The 18,510-nt window shown below is 48.1% G+C and overlaps 1 protein-coding gene across 1 annotated transcript in view; it reads right to left on the bottom strand.

Moving 5' to 3' along the window:
* The window catches only part of LYPLAL1 (lysophospholipase like 1), a 29,580-nt gene extending 11,658 nt beyond the window's left edge, over positions 1–17,922 (bottom strand). Inside the window, exons 1-2 of the mRNA XM_082217971.1 lie at positions 17,774–17,922; positions 13,353–13,452 (exon numbers count right to left, since the gene is read on the bottom strand). Of these exons, the coding sequence (XP_082074097.1) occupies positions 13,353–13,452; positions 17,774–17,858 (185 nt within the window). The 5' untranslated portion in view covers positions 17,859–17,922. The remainder of the gene's footprint in view (positions 1–13,352; positions 13,453–17,773) is intronic.
* Between the last annotated feature and the right edge of the window lie 588 nt (positions 17,923–18,510).

The raw sequence follows: 18,510 nt of genomic DNA, 5'->3' as shown, positions 1-18,510 counted from the left end.
ATCTGTGAGGTGCCTTGTAGGGAGTGAGCACCGATCTGTGGAACACCGGATGCATCCTGGAACCCTCCGGAAGCGCCAGCCTGAAAGCCACCGGGTTGACCTGCTCTTCGACTTGGTAGGGCCCCAGTTGCTTATGCCCTAGTTTCTTCTTCGCCAACGACCTGGCCGGCACTGCGTGGGCTGCTAACCAGACCCAGTCTCCCACATGGATCTCTTCGCCAACCCTTCTGTGTTTGTCCGCTTGTACCTTGTATGCGTGTTTGGCCAGCTCCAGGTGCCGCCGCAGCTGATCGTGGACCTCCTGCAACTCTGACGCGAACGCATCTGCTGTCTGCGGCTCCCCCTCCCCCATTCTTTCCAGTCCCGGGAAGTTTCTGGGGTGCCTCCCGTTGTTGGCGAAGAACGGCGTGACCCCCGTGGACACGTGCTTCGTGTTGTTGTAGGCGAACTCGGCGAGAGGCAGGTAATCCACCCACGTCGCAGGCTGTTGATTCGCATAACATCTCAGGTACTGCTGCATGATGGCATTGACCCGCTCCGCTTGCCCGTTGGTCTGCGGGTGTCTAGCCGACGCCAGGTTGATCTTGACGTTCAGGAAGCCCATCAGCCTCTGCCAGAAATTCGAGATGAACTGTCGCCCTCGGTCGGACAGAATAGACCGCGGCAGACCGTGAACCTTGAACACGTGATCTATGAACAGTTTGGCGGTTTGTTCCGCCGTGGCCACCTTAGCACACGGAATGAAATGTGCCATCTTGGAGAACAAGTCCACCACCACCAGCACGGCCGTCTTGCCCCTCGAGCTGGGCAGATCCGTGACAAAGTCCAGGGCCACTCTCTCCCATGGTTCGAACGGAGTTTGCAGCGGTTCCAACAGTCCGGCCGGCGGTCTGTGCACTGGTTTGGCCCTCTGGCAGGTGTCACACCTCGCCACATAGTCCGCGACTTCCCCTCTCATTCCGGGCCACCAGAAGTCTCTGGCGACTAATTCCATCGTCTTCTCCTTGCCAAAGTGCCCGGCAGTGGGCGCGTCGTGCAGCTGCTGCAGTACCTTGGCGCGAAGTTCGTCTCCCGGCACGTAGATGGCCCCTTTACGGATGAGCAATCCATCTCGCAGCTGGAACTCGTCGGTCGCTGCCGTGCCCCTGTGCACCTCTGCCATCTTTGCTTGCGCGAAGGAGTCATCCTGCAACGCTCGTCGCACCGCCTCCAGGTCAACTGTTGCCGCAGCGCACGCCCACACTGTAGGTGCGAAGATGTGCATGGCGGCCGCTGGCGTTGCCTCCTCCAGATACTGCGGCTTACGGGAGAGAGCATCCGCCATGATGTTGGTGTCCCCTGGGACATACTCTATTCGGAAGTCGAAGTTCGCAAAGAACTCAGCCCAACGTATCTGCCTCTTGTTCAGGAACTGTGCCGTGCGCCAGTGCTCCAGATTCTTGTGGTCCGTGCAGACCTGCACCGTGTGCTTGGCGCCGATCAGGAAGTGCCTCCACGCTTTGAACGCTGCATGAATGGCCAGCAACTCCCTGTCCCAGATGGTGTAGTTCTGTTCGGACTTGCTGAGCTTCCTGGAGTAAAACGCTCCCGGCCTCCAAACCCCCTGCGGGTCTTTCTGCATCAGGACTGCTCCCACGGCTCTGTCCGAGGCGTCTGTCTCCACCCTCATCGGCCTGCTGGGGTTGACATGAAGCAGCTGCTCTTCCGACGCGAAGAGCCGCTTGAGTGCCTGAAAGGACTGCTCCGCCTGCTCTGTCCAGATGAACTTCTTTTTCTTGGAGCTGAGCGTGTCCGTGATGGCCGCCGTCTGCATAGCAAAGCCTTTGATAAACTTGCGATAGAAGTTCGCGAAGCCAACAAACCGTTGGACCTCCTTCCGGTTGCGTGGGCTTTTCCAATCCAACACTGCTCGAACCTTGGCGCTGTCCATGGCGAGCCCCTTGTCAGACAACTTGTAGCCCAGGAAATCCACCTCCGTCACGTCGAACTGGCACTTCTCCAGCTTGGCGTAAAGCCTATGCTGCTGTAGCCTGCTCAGCACTTCCTTGACGTGTCTGTCATGCTCCTGCTGCGATTCCGAAAAGATCATAGAATCATAGAATCATAGAGTTGGAAGAGACCACAAGGGCCATCGAGTCCAACCCCCTGCCAAGCAGGAAACACCATCAGAGCACTCCTGACATATGGTTGTCAAGCCTCTGCTTAAAGACCTCCAAAGTAGGAGACTCCACCACACTCCTTGGCAGCAAATTCCACCGTCGAACAGCTCTTACTGTCAGGAAGTTCTTCCTAATGTTTAGGTGGAATCTTCTTTCTTGTAGTTTGGCTCCATTGCTCCGTGTCCGCTTCCCTGGAGCAGCAGAAAACAACCTTTCTCCCTCCTCTATGTGACATCCTTTTATATATTTGAACATGGCTATCATATCACCCCTTAACCTCCTCTTCTCCAGGCTAAACATGCCCAGCTCCCTTAGCCGTTCCTCATAAGGCATCGTTTCCAGGCCTTTGACCATTTTGGTTGCCCTCCTCTGGACACGTTCCAGTTTGTCAGTGTCCTTCTTGAAATTGTGGTGCCCAGAACTGGACACAGTACTCCAGGTGTGGTCTGACCAGAGCAGAATACAGTGGCACTATTACTTCCCTTGATCTAGACGCTACACTCCTATTGATGCAGCCCAGAATTGCATTGGCTTTTTTAGCTGCCGCGTCACACTGTTGGCTCATGTCAAGTTTGTGGTCAACCAAGACTCCTAGATCCTTTTCACATGTACTGCTCTCAAGCCAGGTGTCACCCATCTTGTATTTGTGCCTTTCATTTTTTTTGCCCAAGTGCAATACTTTACATTTCTCCCTGTTAAAATTCATCTTGTTTATTTTTGCCCAGTTCTCTAATCTGTCAAGGTCATTTTGAAGTGTGATCCTGTCCTCTGGGGTGTTAGCCACCCCTCCCAGTTTGGTGTCATCTGCAAATTTGATCAGGATGCCCTTGAGTCCATCATCCAAGTCGTTGATAAAGATGTTGAATAAGACCGGGCCCAAGACAGAACCCTGTGGCACCCCACTAGTCACTCTTCTCCAGGATGTCATCCAAGAAACAGACGCACGTCTTGTAGAGGAGCCCCGCCAACACGTGATGCATGAACGCTTGAAACACGTGGGAGCCATTTTGCAATCCAAAAGGCATAACTCTATATTCGTAGGTACCCAGGGGCGTGAACATGGCTGTCTTCCACTCATCTCCTTCCCGCATGCGAATGAGGTTGTACGCCCCTCACAGGTCCAACTTGGTGAACACGCTGCCCTTCCATACCTTTGCGAGGAGGTCGTCGATTCGGGGCATGGGGAAGTCCGATGGCTTGGTCACACTGTTTAAGATGCGATAGTCCACGACCAGCCTTTTTGGGGGCGTGTCCCGCTTCTTAACAAAGAATACAGGACTGCCCCCCGCTGCCTTGGACTCTCGGATGAAACCGCGCTCCAAATTATGATCTATGAACTCTTTGAGTTCCTGCAGTTCGTCCTCAGACATGGAATACAGCTTCCCTTTGGGCAGCGCCGCCCCCGGCAGCAGGTCAATTGTGCAGTCATATGGTCTGTGGGGGGGTAGCCTGTCTGCCTCCTTCTCGCAGAAAACCTCCAAAAATTCTGCGTACTTGTGGGGAACCGCTTGCAGCGTGCCTAGCTGCAGCTGTGACTCCTCTTCCTCTCCTTCCTGCCGGGGCACTATGCAGTGTTCAGCACAAAAGGAAGAGCCGAAGGTCAGCTGCCTCTGGTACCAAGCCAGCGTCGGGCTGTGCTTGTCCAGCCAACTCATGCCCAATACAATGGGCGTGTCCGATAGTTGAGTGACGTTGAAGCTGATGATTTCCCTGTGATTCCCAAGTCGCATCACCATTGGTGGCGTCTGCTTCACCACTTGCCCCCCGAGCAGCTCCCTGCCATCCACCGTGACAACCTGCAGGGGCAGCGTGGCAGGCAGCAACTGTATGGCGTGCCGGTCGACAAATTCCTGCCCTATAAAGTCTGCATTGCTGCCTGAGTCGATGGTAATTGGCACGTCCATGGTGATTCCATTGGGCAGCTGGAGCGATGCGGTGAGCCTCACTACTGGCTTGGGCGGGAGGGGGTCCATGGGCTGTAAAATCTCTGGGGACTGCTTCACTGACACGTCTGGCTGGGCCCCAGTGCCTCTTCCTCCAGCCAGACTGCGTCGTTTCCCTGCTGTGGTTCTCCTTGGTGCGTTGCTGCAGTTACCATTGCTGAGGCTGCAGTGTGCTTGTGGAGCCTCCGGGGACACTCTTTCGCCATATGCTGTGGATCATCGCAGATATAACACTTCCTGTTCCCTCTAGGAGGCTTCGCTTTCACTGCTCCCGGTGCTAGGGCTCTGGCTGCTGACTGAGCCCTTGCACCTCCAACCTCCATAGGTTCCGCTCCTCCTCCTGGCGGAGGCGTGGATTGCGCACGCGCTGCTTCTCTGGGAAGGAAGGAGGAGCCCCTGGCTGGTTCGCGCCCTCCACGCCCTTCGTCCCTGCTCCACGGACGTTCTTCCAGCCGCACCCCCACCGCCAGCGCCCTCTGAACGATCTCCTGCGTGGTCCGGGGTCTCTCCCCCCTCGCAATTTCATCTTTAACCGAGCCGTGCAATCCCTCCCAAAACAGGTCTCTTACAGGAGCCGAATCTCTGTCCCATTCCAGGGCACTGACCAAAGCGAAAAAGCGGGCATGGTACTGCCTTACGCTGGCCCTCCCTTGCTTCAGTCCATGTATCTGCTGCCGAGCAAGATCCACGTCAATGCTTGATAAAAAACACCCATCCATCGCTTTAATAAAGGCATCCGCATTTTGGAGCGCCGGATCCTTATCCCTCCACAAATTGCGCAGCCATGCTTTAGCATCTCCATGCAAATGGGACATGATGAACCCCACTTTCTCTTGCTCATCTCTAAAGTCTTTGTTCAGCAGTTGCAGTGCACACATTACATCTGCTCTAAAGTTGGGGTACTGTTGCAGATTCCCATCGAAGTGAGAGACCAGACTGCCTGTTCTTCTTCCCAATCCAATCCCCTCCCGTCTGGCTGTCAATTCCCCTTGCTTCGTAAGCACTTCCAACCTGACCTGGAGATCCCTGTAGGCGGCAGCTGCGTCCTCCTCTCTCTTCCTGGATGCAAGTGCCTCGGCATTCAGTCGTGTCACTGCTTCTCTGAGTTCCGCTATCTGCTGTTCAGCCGTCATGTTGTCTGCCGTTCGTGAGCTCGCTAGTAGGCACCCGCTTTCTCTCCTCTCCGTGAGGCCGTAGATGCCCACAATTTAGGAGACAGAGCTTACTGTCAAGAGTTGCTCCCCGATCCTAGCTCACAGAGGATCACGCTAGCCAGCGATCATTTAGTAAAAGTCTTTATTGAGTTACAGTTCCCATTCTCAAGCTGCTGCGTGCAACTCTACGTCTTATGGTTAGATCGGCGAAGCTCTGTCTGGGTCCCCGCCTCCTGTACACCAACTTAATATCCTAGCCTTACTCCACCTTTTCCGCCTGACTGTTCTTCTCTGGGTCCCTCTGCCCCCCGGGGTCTCTTCCTTCCGGGACTCTTCTGACGCTGACCCCCCGGACCCTTCTGTCTCCTTGCGCCGGGCTTTAGGACCTGGCTCCCTTTCCGGGCTGCTTACTGCACCACCTTCCTGTGCATTTGAACTTGGCGCGCGCGCCCAACCTTCCACTTTCCGTCTGACCGTTTCTTCGCTCCCTGATGGAGGTGTGGCCACTCCTGACTCGTGCCCTCCCTCCTGTTGTGAGCTGCCAGCGCTTGATACCTGACTCCCTTCCTCTCCCCTGCTCTCTGTTGGTGACGCTGGTCCCGATTTCCAACTGCTCCCCTCTGAGCTCCCTCTGGCCCTTTCCTCCTGGGGTGTCCCCCTAGGCTCCCCCCATGCCCTGGCCACTGGTGCTCCTTTCTGTGAATCTTCCGATTCACTGGAAAGACTCGGAGATCTCGGGTCGTCGTCATCACTCATCCTTTCTTCTGCCTCCTCCCCCTCGCTCTCTGTTTCCTCCCTTGCCCTTGCCTCTGCTCCTGAACCCCTGACACTAGGTATCTGAGATTCTCTCAGTTTAGAACTAGGAGATTAAAAAGAGCCCCAAGTGTACCACGTCTTTCTGCTTATAGCAAAACTTCAATGTGTTTTCATAGATTATATCAAATTGCCATGTTGTATCCTTGGGGGTCCAAGGATTATACCAGCACATGAAGGTGGTGAATGGATGGAAGGATCCTGAGTAAGAGACAGGGAAGGGAAGACCTCCCAGGTTGAGAGACTTGGGAGAAGAAAAGAAAGCTCCCAGGTGAGAGCTAGGAGGGTCTACCACTTTCTGTGTGAGACGGGAGTCAAGAGATCCCTTTGAGAGAGGACTCTGTGTTTTCTTTTCTCTTTCTCTGTTTTTATTTAGATAAGTTTATTTTATCTTATTATATCATGAAAAAGCCTCCAAGAAAAAGAAAAAGAAAACCCTCAAATTGCTCTGTTGTATGCTCCCTTGGCAACATCTGCTTTAAAGGTAGCATATAAAAGATTCTAATGAATAATAAATACAACTTTTCAGTGCATGTTCATTATTTCCTTGGTTGCTCCTTACATGGTGCATATTGGCCCATTCCTATATGGGATTGCATCCCTTTGGATTAACATTTTCAATAGATGACTTCTTTTTTTTTAGAAAAATAAAATAAAATAAACTTTATTCAGGGGCCATGCTAATCTTCTCTGTATCGTTCCAATTTTAGTATATGTGCTGCCGAAGCGAGCACAACATTTTCAATAGATGACTTGAACGGCATCTGTAAATGTGGTTCCTCCTTAATGACAACTGGTGGCCTGATTTAGGAACTGCAGATGTACCAGAATTTATACTTGTTGACTTGTAACAGCTTGCAGGTACGGCTTTGGTTTGAAATTGCAGTGCAACTTCCCACTAAAGGAGACAGTTTACAAACTTTCCATCCCCATATTTTTATGCGACTGAAACTATTCCATGTTAGATGTATGGAACCTGTGTTAAAGGTGGCTTATAAATACTTTAACCCCAAGAGCTGTCACCACTGTGTGTGATTTGATCTTCATTAACCCAACGCAACTGGCTCATAGTTACCACAATGCACATATGGAACTCCCCTTTTCATATAGAGCTCCCCTGTTCTTTTCAACATGTGCAGGCAGCCATACCTCCAAAAGTCTGTATCCTTTGCCTCCATTAACTCTAACGGTACCCTGCCTGACCCTTTTGCACATGATCTGCTCTTCTAAATCAGAATGCAAGAGAAGGTTTACTTCAAAATGCATGTGCTTAAACAGGGGGTGCTGTCCCCTTCTCATCTTTTTTTTTTAAGTGTAACAGAAAGAAGAATTTGTAGCTCACTTCTTCCAAGAAGCTCTGGAACTCAGCCTAGTTCCAGGACCATCAATCCAGTTTAGCAGCGAAATAAAACATTTGTCAGGTAAGGGACGATACAGTGTGGATCTGAAGCCTAATTTTAATGGGCAATTAGGCTGTCAGATGGTACAGAGAAGCAAACACTGCACCTTTTTATTATTATTTTTTAAAAGAAGCAGCCAGCAGAGCCTTTTCTTGCAAACTGTGTGTGCTAAATCTGGGTAGACGTGGCTATAGTAAAGATGCCATTCCTTCAACAACAGAACAAAGAGGTTTCTTTTCTTTTCTTGACGTCCCTCTTTGTGTGGATTAATCCGCTGGTACTAGCTCCTGAAGTCTCTTGGCTCTCATCCCATTGGCAAAAGAAGCGTTCGCCATCAGCACCGATGCCAACGTTTTCCACTACCACTCTGAAGAGCAGATTAATGTATGTGCACAAGCAAAAATAACAATCTAAAAATGTCAGCTCTGCTTCTTCATTGTAATAAATGCCGTCTGCTGAAATTTCTCCTGCTTCCATCAGCCCTGGGCAGAACCCAACCAAAGTTACACAATGTTTAAAGTGTCCCCGATTTCAACGCGAGTTGATTTAACCACTTGGCCCGAGATCTCATCCATTTTAGTTCTTCACCCATCAAAGATGGATGCATATGCTTAATTACTTTCCTGAATCTGCGCCTAAGGCTTTGCAGTAAGGTTTTCCAGTTTCCATGTCCATATGCTATAAAGCCAAGCCGACTTCAAAACCTCAAAGCATCATTAAAAAGGATTACAATAATTTCTAACACAAAAAAGAAGTCTTCCTCTACTAGAAACAGCCATATACTTTAAACCTGCCCCTGTATCACTTCTTTGGCTCCAAACTTTCAGAAAATTTAGGATGCAAGACTTAACGGATTGGTTTTAAAGTATAAGCTAGAATGCATTTCAGGTTTATATTTATGCAGGGATAAAGCTGGCAATCCAAAATTCCTCAGGGACTATCTAGGCATCCAAACTTTTCAATAAACATATCTATAATATTAAAAGCTAGCAATCCACCGAATATTACACTGTGAATGCCTGAACCAAGGGCAACTAAAAGACTCCAGGAGAGGAGGGAGGACTCAGTACTTGCACTAGGGGAATCTCGGTGCAACTACAATCATTTTAATCTTTTTACTGCATATCCTCCAGAAGCAAAAACTACAATGTCTAAGACAAAGAGAAAGAATTCAGGTACACCTGGCGCTAGTTTTACTAGCTTCCTCCTGGAAGAACTGATTTACACATCAGTGTAAACACGGCTCTTTTTTCACTCTACTTGATTTCCATATACCTGGATGATCGGCTGTTGGGTTTTTCTCTCTGTATGGTCCATTCACACATGTAAGTCATCACTTGCAATTATAAACGTACTGAATAAAATCATAAACGAATGGAGCCTCCAAAAGAGACACCAAGGAAAATAGTTCTTGCTTCTTGGGGTTACCTGGATGTTGTGACGAGAAATAACACAATTCTGAATAAGAAGACAAATTGTAAGGTCCCCACAATATAGAGTTCTAAAATCTCTAGTGAAATCTTGCACAACTGGGCCCAACAGGGCTTAGGTTTTGCCTCCATTGACTGAGAACCCAAGGCCCTCCAAGTGTTTGACTACAACTCCTATAAGTGAACTCTCTAACACTGCCTACCTAAAAAAACATCCATTTGCCAAAAGCAAATAGATCCAGTAGAAAAGAAATGCAAAGAGACTTGAACTTCTCCTGTGATTCATTGATGGCACCACAAAACAGAACCAAAGTACAGGAACCCCTGGCTCCCTTGTAGACATCTATAAAGATCTCAATCCAGACCAGACCAGACTGTGTTGGTTGAGGTTGGTGAACAGAGATGGGAATTAATGAAATATTTGCTTGAGAATCTGAGTGGGTATTATGCACTGGAATGTTGCCGACACAATTTTACTGATTCAGCCCAGTTATGATTTTTAAAAAGCTACTGTGGATCAAGTAGCTGCCAATATACTTGAAACAGGGCCAAACTGACTAGTGTTGGTGCTGACCTTTAAAGCCCTAAATGGCCTCGGCCCAGTATACCTGAAGGACTGTCTCCAAGCCCATTGTTCAGTCCGGACACTGAGGGTCTTTTTCTGGTTCCCTCAATGTGAGAAGTGGTTACAGGGTACCAGGCAGAGGGCCTTCTCGGTGGTGGCACCCGCCCTGTGGAATGCCCTCCCACAACTATCTGACTTTTAGAAAACATCTGAAGGCAGCCCTGTTTAGGGAAGTTTTTAATCTTTGAAGTTTTATTCTGTTTTTAGTCTTCTGTTGGGAGCTGCCCAGAGTGGCTGGGGAAACCCAGACAGATGGGTGGGGCATAAATAATAAAATTATTATTATTATTATTATTAATTCTATACCGTGGCCAGAGAAGGAGCGAGGGACCTCTTATGAAAAGCTCAAAGTGGGGTGGGTGGGAGTCCGCATTGCTTTGTAATCTCGGGGGGGGGGGAGTCCACACTACTCTGCAATGCCATTTTCCAGGGCTCCACAAATATTTACTCAAATGAAAAGAGATCAAAATTCTTTGCAAAATGTATCCTAAAAAGCACATAAGTTATCTGTTGGTTATTGAAAACAGCACATGCAGGGTGTCTCTGTATACTGATAGGTTAACTCTGGATTTGCAGCAGGAAGAATTTCAAGAAGGAAATGCTACATAACGCAAAGATTCTTTGACCTAGATTTGCCGAAGGGAAACATAAAAAGGTATGGAATAGTTATTTCAAAAAAGTGGAGACGACATAATTTTAACTTGACCACGTTAGCTGCTACAATGCCAATTTAAACTATCACTTTCTATTGAACAGAAAGGCAACAGCAAAAAAAGGAGCAGTATTCTGTTCAAATTTAGACATTCAAAAGAAAACAAAATGCTTAAGTCACACTTCCAGCAGCTGAAACATAAATTTGCAGCTATGTCTGCCCTGTTTGCTTTTAAAAACCACTTGGACAGACGTGGCAGCGCATGGTGTTTTTTAAAGCCCCGACTTCAGTTACAGCACATTTACTCACAATGACTGAAAAGACAAAAAAGATTAAGATTGCAATCTTACGCAGTTTTACCTGCAAAAAAGCCTCACTAAACATAGTGGCTTGCTTCTGAGTAAGCATGTCTTTGATTACGCTAGAAGTTATATTTAACCACTGAAAGTTGATGCAGTTGTTATTTCTACATGTCCCTTAATTCAATGACTCATGCAAATGCAAACCGTAATTCCCAGCCGGTAAGTTTGCCAGCGTTTGCAAAAGTATCGTTTGGCCACAACTATGAACCTTCTAGAACTCTGCTTTCGAAAAACACATCCCTTAAATTTACCTCCTGCATGCAAACCAGAGGGAGGAAAGGCTCCCCTTTAAGTTGTTATCGACTATCAATTCCCATCAGCCGCAGCCAGCAATCCCAGGGGTGGGTCAGGGATAATTGGGGGGGGGGCACACGTCCTCATGTCAGATGTAAACACTGGTTAACACACTACGTCCTTGGAGGCTTTTGGACCCAGCAACAGCAGAACCCTGAGAACAGTACACGGGCGGGGAGAAGTTGTTCCGACTGGATTGCTTGCATGGAAGGAAGGAATGGAAAAGTGTGATTCTCCACCCCATGAGTCTTGCGGCTCCTTCAATGCTATCACTTGTGGCCTGAATCAGCGCAATGGACACAATACGTGTGTTAATTGGCTTACCCATGCTAGAATCCCTGTGTTACCAAGTGCCGGCTTTTTGTGAATGAGACCATATAACACCGGTCTTGAAAGACCTACATTGGCTCCCCAGTATGTTTCCGAGCACAATTCAAAGTGTTGGTGCTGACCTTTAAAGCCCTAAACGGCCTCGGTCCAGTATGTCTCCACCTCCGTTGTTCAGCCCGGACACTGAGGTCCAGCTCTGAGGGCCTTCTGGCAGTTCGCTTGCTGCGAGAAGCCAAGTTACAGGGAACCAGGCAGAGGGCCTTCTCAGTAGTGGCACCCGCCCTGTGGAACGCCCTCCAACCCGATGTCAAAGAGAAAAACAACTACTGGACTTTTAGAAGACATCTGAAGGCAGCCCTGTTTAGGGAAGTTTTCAATGTTTGAAGTTTATTCTGTTTTTAGTCTTCTGTTGGGAGCCGCCCAGAGTGGCTGGGGAAACCCAGACAGATGGGTGGGGCATAAATATTATTATTATTATTATTATTATTATTAACAGCTGGACTTCTCTTCCTTTCCTTCTGATGACAATATTTACACTCCCATTTACACTATGGTTTGTGTGTGTATGTGGCTTGGTGGTCTCTGTGAGATCTGATTGGCCATTGTGAGAACTAGACGGGCTGCTGGCCGAGTTCAGCAGGCTCTTATGTGTGTATAACATCTCTCTCTCTCTCTCACACACACACGAGCGTAACATGTCATGCATCTGATGAAGCAGACTGTAGTCCGTAAAAGCATATGCAATTTTCAATCTGTTAGTCCTTAAGGGGCCTCAAGACTCTCCGTTAATGTTTCAAGGCACCTTATAGTTCCTGTTGCAGCACAAAAGTATGCCTGTCATAGCACAGTTTGGGAATCACAGATTTACACCAAATTCTGACTGTGGGAAGACAGCCTATACTTAAAGTATTCCCCACAGATGTTTATCACATTGGTTGATGAGTTTTCCAGGCAAACTCTGCCATGCTGGCCTTGTCGCTGAAAGTGAGCTGTGGTTGCATTGCTTAAAAAAAGAAGAAAAAAGAAGGCACTGCCTACTTTTCACACAGACCTGGCAACATGGCATCACAAAACCTAAAATATTCCCACCCACAAATTGATGCCTGTGCTGCAATTGGCATGCTCTAAATGCTAATCATTGACTTAGTGGCACAGCAAATCTTAGGGTTGCACAGCTGGCCTGCTGGCACCAGGGAGATGGAATCAGGTTAATTCTAGTAATTCAGATTAATTAATTAGTGAGTCAAAGAAACAGATTTCGAGAGCCAACTAAACACCGCACAGAGTGTTATGCTGCATTAGCTATTTCTGCCATTCACCCTGATTGGACTTGCCTTCCTCAGCATCATTAATAAAGGTCTCAACAGCAGCAGTACATTAGAGCCCAAAAATAAAGAGAGAGAGAGAGATGAAGGAAGGAAGGAAGGAAGGAAGGAAGGAAGGAAGGAAGGAAGGACAATGGCTTTAGAAAGGCTTCCTCTGATCTCTGGGAAACAGTGACATCAGACTCACTGCAGGTAACTCAGGAAATGTGAATGGGGTTGACAATTTACGAGAGTGCTAAAGCCAAAGATCCTAACAAGAGCCATTTATTTAAAAACAAATATAGAAAGTATTATTTTTTATTATTTTCTAGGGGGTAGTATACACATGTGAACATGGGGGGGGAGTCACAATTACATGTACTGCAAAATCCTGAAATAATTGTTCTAATTTTATTTTATTTTAAGAATAAAAAGCTTTATTGTTCCACTTCAAAAAGCACTTGCATATATGCTCGCTGGAGGCTTTGGCACTATGGTGTTTTTTTCAGATGGAGGATGCTGGATTTATCAATCAACTAGGGAACCTGTATTGCTATTCATACCGAGGGATAATTCATTGAGAACCCCAGTACATATTGAAGAGCAGAGGTGGAGTGTTCTGCTCTCCTCCTTTAAGTGGTTAAATATCAGAAGTCAAAGCCTACCTCTGTCATCAAATAAACACATTATACATCTTACTTACAACTTGCCATCACACTGGGGGTAAATGCGAATGTCACAACATATATGGAGAAAAGCAGTTTTGCAAATTCAACTTAGGACATATCTGCAAACCTTTATGTCAATTAGTTACAACTTTAATAACAAACTGTTTTTAAAGAAGGCAATAAAGGAAGGCTAGTATGAAAATGCATTAAAGAAATACCTGGCAGGAGCTGTTGGATAAATGACTTTTATATGCTGGAAAGACAAATCGTGACTCAAAACCCCTTTGATCCAGTCTCTTAATCCTTGGCCGGTATCACCTAAGTAATACAGAAAGATAAAGGCTACTTTAGATATCTACACAATGCCAAAGGCCAGGCCTTGTTCTTCGTAATACACAAATAAAGAATTGCATTATCCAAGAGAAAAACAGAACGTCATCTGGACAAAGGTGCTCAGCCTTATTGGATTTCAGGATAACTAACCACTCAGCGACCAAGTTCAGGTGATCATTCCAGGCTCCGTACGCTATGGAGCCGAGACTCCTCCCCCAGGGCCCTTCCCATTCTCCTGTTATAGATCAGTTTTTGTGCGAAGATCCTGGCTTGTATTAAGCCAGATAACTGAAGCAGGGAACGCTGCCTTAACGTCAGTTAACAAACCACAGAAATAAGCCAGGGTCACATCATCTAAAGATTACCCCAAACAGATTCCCAGGTGAGCACGTGTGGTTTTGTGATAGCTGGATGACTTTTGTCTCCTAGTTTTGCCAAGTGGTGAAACCAAAACTCCTCTTTTATGAATAACAATTATAAACTATGAGTATATTGAAGAAAAATATTGTAAGGGAAAGGACGGCAAGCCAGAAAGCTTAACAAGTTTGTGTATTTGAACTTCTTGTCGGAACGTTTCATAACAAGAGGAGCCTGCCAGGTTAGGCCAATGGACCATCTACTCCCATTGAATCCTTCTCTCACAGGGGCAAGCCAGATAATGATATTTTTTTTATTAGATGCTTGTGGGAAACGAGCAAGTGGGACCCAGGCACAAGAGCAGTCTCCCCTCCAAAAGATTCCAGCAACTGGTAATCAGCATGACTGCTTCTGTCTATGGAAGCAGAGCACAGCCATCATGGATAGTACCCATTGACAGCTCTCTCCTCCTCCATGAATCTGTCCAATCTTCTTCTGAAGCCATCCAATAATAATAATAATAATAATAATAAATTATTTATACCCCGCCCATCTGGCTGGGTTTCCCCAGCCACTCTGGGCAGCTCCCAAGCGAATATTAAAAACACAATACAGCACATTAAAGGCTTCCCTAAACAGGACTGCCTTCAGAGGTCTTCTAAAAGTAAGATAGTTGCTTATTGACATCTGATGGGAGAGTATTCCACATGGCGGGTGCCACCACCAAGAAGGCCCTCTGCCTGGTTCCCTGTAACCTCACTTCTCGCAGTAAGGGAACAGCCAGAAGGCACTCAGAGCTGGACCTCAGTGTCTGGGCTGAATGATGGGGTGGAGACGCTCCTTCAGGTATACAGGACCGAGGCCGTTTAGGGCTTTAAAGGTCAGCAGCAACACTCTGAATTGTGCTTGGAAACGTACTGGGAGTCAATGTAGGTGTTTCAGGACCAGTGTTATATGGTATTGGCGGCCACTCCCAGTCACCAGTCTAGCTGCCGCATTCTGGATTAATTGCAGTTTCCGAGTCACCTTCAAAAGTAGCCCCACGCAGGGCGCATTGCAGTAGTCCAAGCAGGAGATAACTAGAGCATGCACCACTCTGGCGAGACAGTCCGCAGGCAGGTAGGGTCTCAGCCTGTGTACCAGATGGAGCTGGTAGACAGCCGCCCTGGACACAGAATTGACCTTCACCTCCATGGACAGCTGTGAGTCCAAAATGATTCCCAGGCTGCGCACCTGGTCCTTCAGGGGCAGTTACCCAATTCAGGACCAGGGAGTCCTCCACACCAGCCTGCCCCCTGTCCCCCAAGAACAGTAGTTCTGTCTTGTCAGGATTCAACCTCAGTCTGTTAGATGCCATCCATCCTGCAACCGCCTCCAGACACTCACACAGGACCTTCACTGTCCTCACTGGTTCTGATTTAAAAGAGAGGTAGAGCTGGGCATCATCCACATATTGTTGAACACCCAGCCCAAACCCCCTGATGATCTCTCCCAGTGGATGCATGTAGATGTTGAAAAGCATGGGGGAGAGGACGGAACCCTGAGGCACCCCACAAGTGAGAGCCCAGGGGTCTGAACACTCATCCCCCACCACCACTTTCTGAACACGGCCCAGGAGGAAGGAGCAGAACCACTGTATGACAGTGCCCCCAGCTCCCAACCCCTGTAGACAGTCCAGAAGGATGTTATGGTTGATGGTATCAAAGGCCACTGAGAGATCCAGCAGAACTAGGATACAGCTTTCACCTTTGTTCCTAGCCCACTGCAGATCATTGACCATCCAAGTGGTTGGCCATCACTGCCTCCTTTGGTATAGAGTCCATAGTTTCTGAGTCATCCAGTGTGCAGCTTCATTTCCCAACCTATCATTTAACAACAGATTATGAAATTCCCCCAGGCCAGGCCAGTCTTCAATGTATATTAATGAGAGCTTCCAAGATGCACACCAAATCTTTATGGTTGATGCACGTTCAGGGAGAGAGGCTTGCCTACCCTTCACGGCCCTCCAAATATTGTTGGGTTTTCTGCTTGCACAGCGGCCAACCTGATACCAATGCAAAGCGAACAGGCAGGACCTGAACACAACACTGTCTTCCTTACTTGGGATTCTCAGAAATTGGCATTCAGAGATATAATGCTTCTGGCAGTGACTCATGGCCTGATACTGTGCCATGCCATCCTTTGGTCCTCTTTCCCCCTCAGCTGCAACATCCTGAAATCTACACAGCAAGGGGGTATGAGACAAGGGACATAGCAAGGGGGTATGAGACAAGGGACATAGCAAGGGGGTATGAGACAAGGGACATAGCAAAGGGGGTATGAGACAATTCATACTCTGAATAAATTTCCACTTGAGGAACAGATGTTGTCTCTGGGCCTCGTACTTGCAACTACAGCCCCCCCCCCCAATTTCCAATGAAAAACGATCCCTTATAAACACAAGTTTACACTCAGGTAGTAAAAACATTTTAAACAACTTTAGAGTGCTATAACCCCTTTCACACTTTTTTTTGTAAAAAAAAAAAAGTTTATTTAAAACCACATCTAAAAGCCTTTGATCTAGTCCACCTACGCAAACACTACAAATGAAAGGGCTGGAAGAGGATAGCACCTGCCGAGGAATAACAATCTCAGCATGCCTGTGGTCAGGTAAACAAGGTAGCCCTAAGGTGATGAAAGTTTCACAGGCGCTAAAGTACTCTGAGGTGGAGCACGTGCTGTCCACACATACCGTCCGTCCCCAAAATCAGCTTAAAAATCAGTGCAAACTGAAAGGCAATGGAAATGCAGAAGGCACGCAACTTCTAAGGTGCAACTGCTTTTGGTTCTGTTGTAGCTAGGAAGTGGATATCAACATGGAGCGAGATGCCAGTCCACAGGAAGAATGTCAATCGGACCTGTCCCCCTAAGTGCACTTCCAGATTATCACTAATTTCAGGTGGGATTCAATTATATACTGTCAAATTCCAGTTGTGCAATTAAAGGCGATTTGTAGCTCTTGAGCAACAAACCTGCTTCCCCAATGGAATATTGTTTTTAGCTTTAGTTTTGCAATAAGGAAGTCACAGGAAAATGTTGTCCAATCTCTCTGTAAACAAACAAGCCAATACACAAAGAATGGGGAACCTGGTGCCCTGCAGCTCTTGCTGGGATTACAGCTCCTGTCATTCCTGGCTACTGGCTATGCTGGCTGGGACTGATGGGTGACTGATTCCGGTAACACTAGAATGGCCAATTTCCCAAGCCCTAGTTTAAAAGATCACCACCCAGATGTAAAATGACATGTAATGCTCTACACCATGCACTTGAAGCACATCCAATGCTCATTTAAAGCATGCGATTTCCCCCAAAGAACCATGGGAACCATAGCTTGCTTAGGGTGCTGGGAGTTTTAGCTGTGAGGGGGAAATGGCCATCCCCAGGATCCCCTGGGGGAACTCACGTGCTTTAAATGTGCACCGGATGTGCTTTGAATTCATGCTGCAACGTTGACCATAGGCACAACTTTCATCCAGCAATGTGCCACCCGAGGGCATCCCCATCTCTGCCAATTCATCCAGGATTGAGACCACCTTTCAGGCTGGATTGAACTTCTGAAACCTTTCTTTCCAAGGAAGAGCTCTGGACACTCCCTTGGAACCTGGCAGGAGGTTTTTAAGCAAAGATTGGACGGCCATCTGGCATGGATGCTTTTTGAGATTCCTTTTTGAGGGTTGGACTAGATGACTCTCGGGGGGACCCCTCCAAACTCTACAACTCCATGATTCCTTGCACAAAGGAGCAAAAGACAGTATATAGAAAACACCCAACTCTCTTCTCCCTACGCCCCTTCCTGTGCGCCTTTGCTGTGAAATGGCACCGCAACCAGCCCACTCCCTTATTGGCGAAGCTTGGGGAGGCTTCCGCGGTGGCGCCCCCTGCTTTCCGCTCTGCGGTCGGACTCATCCACCTGAGCCGTGGAGGAAGATGACGGAAGCCGTGTGTCTCCCCGCGGGGGCCACCACGCTCCTCTGCAGCGCCGCTGGAGCCGCCATGGCTGTCCCAACCCTCCGGAGAAAAGGGGCGGCCAGGGTGCACAGCGCCGGCGCGTCGCACGGAAAGCCCGCGCCCTTCCATTGGAGGAGGAAGCCCTTTGCGTAAAAGCGCAGGCGCGGCTGCCGCTCTGGGTGAGGCGGCTGGTAAGAAAAGCGAAGGTGGGTAGGCTGCGCAGCTCCGTCCAGCGCTGGGTTAGCGGTCCTCAACCTGTGGGGCCCTAGATGTTGTTGGACTACAACTCCCATCATCCCTGAGCTCTGGCCTTGCTAGCTAGGGGTGATGGGAGTTGTAGTTCATCTGGGGACCCACTGCAAGCCGTGGATTGAAATGCGCCTAACTCCGCGTGGTTTTTCAACGTTAGAAGGAGACGAGGGGAACTGCAGGGAAGAGTTGCTTTTTCCTTTTTTTAAACAGTGCAGTCTTAACATCAATAATTCCCACTGACATCAACGGGGCGTATCCCAAGGGAGTCATTATAGGATTGCAACCTGATTGATAAGCAATACCTGGAAACGCTTCACTGATCTGTAAGCTGTTTCTGCTAGTCAGCGATGCGATACTCTGTAGGTAGCACGGGGAGGAGGGGGATGCGCTCTCCCCAGGGCCTTGTTTTGTTTTGTTTCGTTTTCTTATCAACATACAATTCAGGGT

The sequence above is a fragment of the Podarcis vaucheri genome, assembly GCF_965113315.1.
Source record: "Podarcis vaucheri genome assembly, chromosome: 3".
In the NCBI taxonomy this organism is placed as follows: domain Eukaryota; kingdom Metazoa; phylum Chordata; class Lepidosauria; order Squamata; family Lacertidae; genus Podarcis; species Podarcis vaucheri.
This window is presented reverse-complemented; position numbering and strand designations above follow the sequence as displayed.